Genomic DNA, 5,493 nt, shown 5'->3' on the forward strand with positions numbered 1-5,493 from the left:
TCTACAGAGTGAGTTCCAGGACAGCCAGGGCTACACAGAGAAACCCTGTCTTGAAAAAAACCAAAAAATAAAATAAAATAAAATAAAATAAAATAAAAAATAAAAAAAGAAGAAGAGGGCATCAGATCCCATTACAGATGGTTGTGAGCCACCATGTGGTTGCTGGGAATTGAACTCAGGACCTCTGGAAGAGCCGGCAGTACTCTTAACCACTAAGCCATCTCTCCAGCCCTTTTAATTACTATTTTGAAAGTCGTACAGTTTGGTGGTAAATTTTGAGTCTCCCATTAGCTTTGCCATAGATGACTGCAGCCCTGTAATGAGTTAAGGACTTCCTTGCCTCGGATGTTACCTCCCCTGTATTGGGGCTGGAGTTCTGAGAAAGTAGCCTTGCCTTATCTCCTGATATCGCCTGTTCTCTGGGAGAAGGAAGCTTTTTTTTGTGTGGCCTTGTCTAACTCTTCCTGGGAGTAGAGGCTGCACTGGCTGAGCCACTGTTCTTATCTGTGGGTTCCTTAGGTCCACCGAGCAAGCAGTAACCTGCAGTAACAGTATGAGTACATCTGGAAAGCTGAGCTCCTGCATGCCACGGGACTCTCCTGAGCTGCTGCTCTGCCTGACACGCCTCTCCATGACTCCCTAGGTAAGTAAATCTAGCACTAGCAACTCCTAAGCAAAAGGGCCTCTGTCTTCTTTGGTTTTCTTGCTTTCTAAATAAAGACTTTTCCTTCAAGTGGGGAGAAATGAACTTAAGTTTGTGACTAGATGCTGGGTTCAGTTATGTCCTGGCAAACAAAGAGATTCTGATCCTTGTGTGTGTGTGTGTGTGCGCGTGTGTGTGTGTGTGCTGTATTTTGACTGTGGGCAAACCTGGGCAACCATGTTTCGTACTGGCAGATAGTGCTGTATAAATGTGAGGGGGCCTCTGTAGGCTTACCTCCATAAGGAAGGTGCCCTGAGAACGGGCTTTGGCAACCATCTCCCGAACTTCTGCTGCATTCACGCCCATGGGTTTCTCGCAAAGGACAGCCTTGCCTGCTGCCAGGCAGAGGAGTACAGCTGGCTTGTGCTGGGGGTGCTGGGTGGCGATGTAGGCCACCTCTAGAGGAGGAGGGAGGAAGGAGGGAGATCAGCAGCATGCCAGCACAAGGCCTGGCGACCAGTGTTCAGGGACAAGGCTGTGAAGACAGTCCTAATGTTCTCACTGAGAAGAGACAGCCAGGCTTCTGTGGAATGACAATTTGGAAATTTTGGTTTCTTTAACAAAACACAGAAATATAAGACTGTGTTTTCACTTTAATCCCAGGTGTGGGAGGCGGGGCTGCTTCAGACTGGCCACAGCAGCTGACAATGACTTGCCCTGTGCTCTAGCCAAGGTGTGGTTTGGCCAGATGCAGATAGTTTTTTTGTGATTGTGTGACATTTAGAATTCTGGCAACTTTTCATAGGGTATATAAATGCTAGAGCCCCAAAGGTGGGTGGTTGGTCAAGGTTTGTTAAGTAGTTATGCACAGTGAAGAAACAATAAGAAGAAATTAGATATTCTGACAGGGAAGATCAAACTTGCCAATAATCAGCAGGAAGTAGTCTACTGATAACGGTCCCCCAACCCCCCTTTCCGAACCCTGACTTTATTCAGGGATCTCTTTTCTTCCCTCTCTCTCCTTTTTTCTCCCTCTTATCTAGTGTTAGGGAGTTAAAGGGTGGAAGAAAAGAAGTGGAGGAGGGTAGAAGAAAGAAGAACCCACAAAGTAGCAAAAAGACAGCCACACTCTTGGGAAGCTGAGCCAATTGGAGACCAGCCTGGGCTACATAGTGAGGGCTATCTCAAAAACCCAAGTGGTCAAGCATGCTTGCCCACACCTTTAATCCCAGCACTTACAAACTGGTTGGTGGATCTCTGAGAATCTACATAATAAAGTCTACATAATAAAGTTTCAGACCAGCCTAGGCTATACAGTGAGACCCTCTCTCAAAATAAAACAAGTGTTGGGACACAGCTCCGTGGAGCTTTTGCCTAAAGTGTGAGAGGCCCTGGGTTCCATATCCAGTAATTGGATAAACAAGTAAACAAATCCTTACCATATTTTCTAGCCTTGTGAGAAACTTAAAACTTAGCCTCAGCTACAAAGGCCTGGCTTCTAAGCACACTTTAACATTGTTCAGCCAGTCTCTGGTCATGTGTATTCCTATTAACTCTGCCTCCTACCCAGGTGAACATGAGCCTTTCCAAAGACCACCGCTGGAGTCAGGTGCATCTGTAGTCATACCTTTACCACAGAACAGGCGAGAAGCCGTGCCTAGCTCTGCCCCCACATCCGTCATCCTGGCCACTCACCCACGTTTGGGTCCTTGGCTAGTTCCTCATAGGAGCCGTAGGCCTTGGGGATGTTGTATTTCTGTGCAAACTCCTCTGCCCGGTTTAGGTCCCTCGCAGATACCGCTACCACCTAGTGTTGGATTCAAAGGGTTGTGGAAGATAAAGTAGATGAGCAATGGAGAAGGCTGGAACGGGGAGCTTATAGCCTCTCCAAGATATTACTGTCGGGGAGGGGAAGCAGATGGACAGTGGAAAACCAGACTTAGGTTGTGCGTGGTACACGGCAAGACTGAATGAAGAGGAAAAGAGAGTTTGTAAGTGAGCCCAGGATCCAGGCTCTCACTGCACAATGGCGTCGCATCTCAGCAGCTGACACCCACCTCCTTGCAAACCTCAAGCACCTCAGGTTCACAAGACTGGGGTTAAGAGGAGGAGTGAGGCGAAAACAAGTCTATTATGGACCTGGGGACGAGAAGAAGGGTCCCCTTCTCTTCTCAGAGTCACTGCCTGTCTTAGACCTAGGGACCCTCCTCCCTCACATTCGGGACTCCCTCGTTCCTCAGACTGGGGACTCTTCCTTAGACCCAGGGCTCCGCTCCTCCCTCAGACCCAGTGTCTTCCGAGGGAAGTGCACCTGGTGCTCCGAGGGAGGCAGTGAGCTCAGCACGGTGGTAAAGTCGCTGGCAATTAAGCCAGCCGACACGACGCCCCAGCGCAGCGCCATTTTGGACATCTTCCGCCTGCCGGGGGGCAGGGGCGGGGCCAATGCAACCGCGCTGCACGCCGCCGCCTCGCTGCCTTGCTCAGCACTGTGACCCATAGGGACACGACTGAGGACTTGTGGGTGAGAGAAACACCAGTTTCTCCAGTGCTTTGCGCTCTAGCTCGCTCGAGCTCTCTCTCACCCCCTCCTCCCTTCGTCGCCTAACTCTTGCCCAGGCTGGCCTGCAATTCACAATGTAGCCAAGGTTGCTGACCATAAACTCAAGGCACTCTTCCTGCCTCAGCTTCTTGAGTGCAGCAATACAGGCACACAGCACCGTGCCTGTCTTTCAGGTCTTTTTACTTTTTATTTTGAGACAGGATTTTGCTATTGTTATAAATTAGTCTGTGGTCTCGAGAAAATGACCACAGGCTCCAAAGTATTTCTGACAAAGCAGAAAGTTTGACTTTTGCAGAAGTATGCACAATCATGTCAAATCAAGCTAGGCACAGTCAATAGGGATCCACTTTGTTGATTATTTTTGTTGCTCGTGTGTGTGTGTGTGTGTGTGTGTGTGTGTGTGTGTTGCCTGAATGTATGTATGTGTACCGTGTGCGTGTCTTGTGCCCTCAGAGGTCAGAAGAGGGTGTGTTTCAGGCTGCTCTTGCAGAAGACCCAAGTTCTGTCCCACATGGCAGCTCAAAACCATCTTCCAGGAGATACAATGCCGCCTTCTGTCCTCTGTGGGCACCAAGCATGCCCGTGGTATGCATGTATACATACAGACAAAACTCTTTTTTTTTAAGATTTATTTTATTATTATATGTAAGTACACTGTAGCTGTCTTAAGACACTCCAGAAGAGGGCATCAGATCTTGTTATAGATGGTTGTGAGCCACCATGTGGTTGCTGGGATTTGAACTCACGAGCAGTCAGTGCTCTCTTAACCACTAAGCCATCTCTCCAGCCCCAGACAAAACTCTTTTTTTTTTTTTAAGATTTTATTTATTTTATGCATATGAGTACACTGTAGCTGTCTTCAGACACACTAGAAGAGAGCATCAGATCTCATTACAGGTGGTTGTGAGCCACCATGTGGTTGCTGGGATTTGAACTCAGGACCTCTGGAAGAGCAGTCAGTGCTCTTACTCGGTGAGCCATCTCTCCAGCCCCCAGACAAAACTCTTAAGCACATAAAATAAATTAGGAAGGAAGGAAAGAAGGAAGGAAGGAAGGAAGAGAGAACAAGAGAAAGAATGAAAGAAAAAAGAAAGAATAAAGGAAAGAAGAGGTGGTGGAGGAGGAGGACTCATTGGAACCAGAGTTGCAGATGGTTGTGAGCAGTTCATTGAATAGATGCTAGGAATAATAGTAGATGCTCTTAACCCAAGCCCTCTCTCCACCCCTGGATTATGTCTTTACAAGTCTCTTTAATGATGGAACTTGATTTATCTCACTTAATGTCTGGAGAGGAAAGAATGTGTACCTCATTGATAATAGTTCCTCTTCATTTATAACACAGTTTCATTCTTTCTTTTCTTCAGATCCACTGAACACTGTCTGACTGTGCGCAGGTGTTTACAAGTCTCATATTTACTAAGACATAGGAAGTTAATCAGTTATCATGCTTCACTAATCATTGAACTAACCATCTAGGTAACCGTGGTTTTCAGCACTAGAGCATGGGAAGCCAGGGCTGAAGTGACTTTCCCTTCCTGTTTCCATGTAAGCCTTTGACAGGAAAGGGCGTTCCCTGACACGGGTGCCACAGGTACACATGCTTAAGATAATAATCCTCCTGCCTCAGCTTCCCAAACAGCTTGGATAACAGGCCTGGACCACAGGCCTGACAACTGTTTCTGCTTCTTATGATTCCTAGAGTTAGGGACAGTTGTCTTCCATGTCCTTGTTTCTTTCTGGCTTAGGGCTGGACCTCTCTGGGGGTCACTTTTCTGTTCTGGAAACTGAAGTCCCCACGGTTCCTACTTACAAGAAAGCCTGAAGAGGATTAACTGAGTTCTATGGCCTATTATGTAAATATTCTCAACTGGTTGGCAAAGTCTACCTTCACCAAGACAAAATCCAATTTCCCTTGCCTGCAAGACCTTGGTAGCTGGAGACTGGAAAGATGGCTCAGTGGTTAAGAATGTTCAGAGGACCTGCATTTGGTTCCCAAGTATCCACATTTCTCACAATCAACTGTAACTCTAGCTCCTGGGGATTTGATGCCCACTCTGAATTCTGTGGACTCCTGCATTCTTATGGCACACACACAAAGACACACATACTCAGAAATAAACCTTTTTAAAAAGGCTTTATGCGCCGGGCGGTGGTGGCACATGCCTTTAATCCCAGCACTTGGGAGGCATAGGCAGGTGGATTTCTGAGTTCGAAGCCAGCCTGTTTTACAGAGTGAGTTCTAGGACAGCCAGGACTACACAGAGAAACCCTGTCTCAAAAATGCAAAAAA

At 47.2% G+C, this 5,493-nt stretch overlaps 2 protein-coding genes across 2 annotated transcripts in view; one reads left to right on the forward strand and one right to left on the reverse strand.

Annotated features, from left to right (window-relative positions):
* The window catches only part of Dhdh (dihydrodiol dehydrogenase), a 15,255-nt gene extending 12,173 nt beyond the window's left edge, over window positions 1-3,082 (reverse strand). Inside the window, exons 1-3 of the mRNA XM_031386622.1 lie at window positions 2,955-3,082; window positions 2,339-2,450; window positions 938-1,101 (exon numbers count right to left, since the gene is read on the reverse strand). Coding sequence (XP_031242482.1) covers window positions 938-1,101; window positions 2,339-2,450; window positions 2,955-3,053 — 375 coding nt within the window. The 5' untranslated portion in view covers window positions 3,054-3,082. The remainder of the gene's footprint in view (window positions 1-937; window positions 1,102-2,338; window positions 2,451-2,954) is intronic.
* The window catches only part of Tulp2 (TUB like protein 2), a 37,207-nt gene continuing 32,285 nt past the window's right edge, over window positions 572-5,493 (forward strand). Inside the window, exon 1 of the mRNA XM_031386619.1 lies at window positions 572-643. The gene's annotated coding sequence lies outside the window, so the exon portion shown is untranslated. The remainder of the gene's footprint in view (window positions 644-5,493) is intronic.

The sequence above is a fragment of the Mastomys coucha genome, unplaced genomic scaffold (assembly GCF_008632895.1).
Source record: "Mastomys coucha isolate ucsf_1 unplaced genomic scaffold, UCSF_Mcou_1 pScaffold21, whole genome shotgun sequence".
NCBI lineage: Eukaryota > Metazoa > Chordata > Mammalia > Rodentia > Muridae > Mastomys > Mastomys coucha.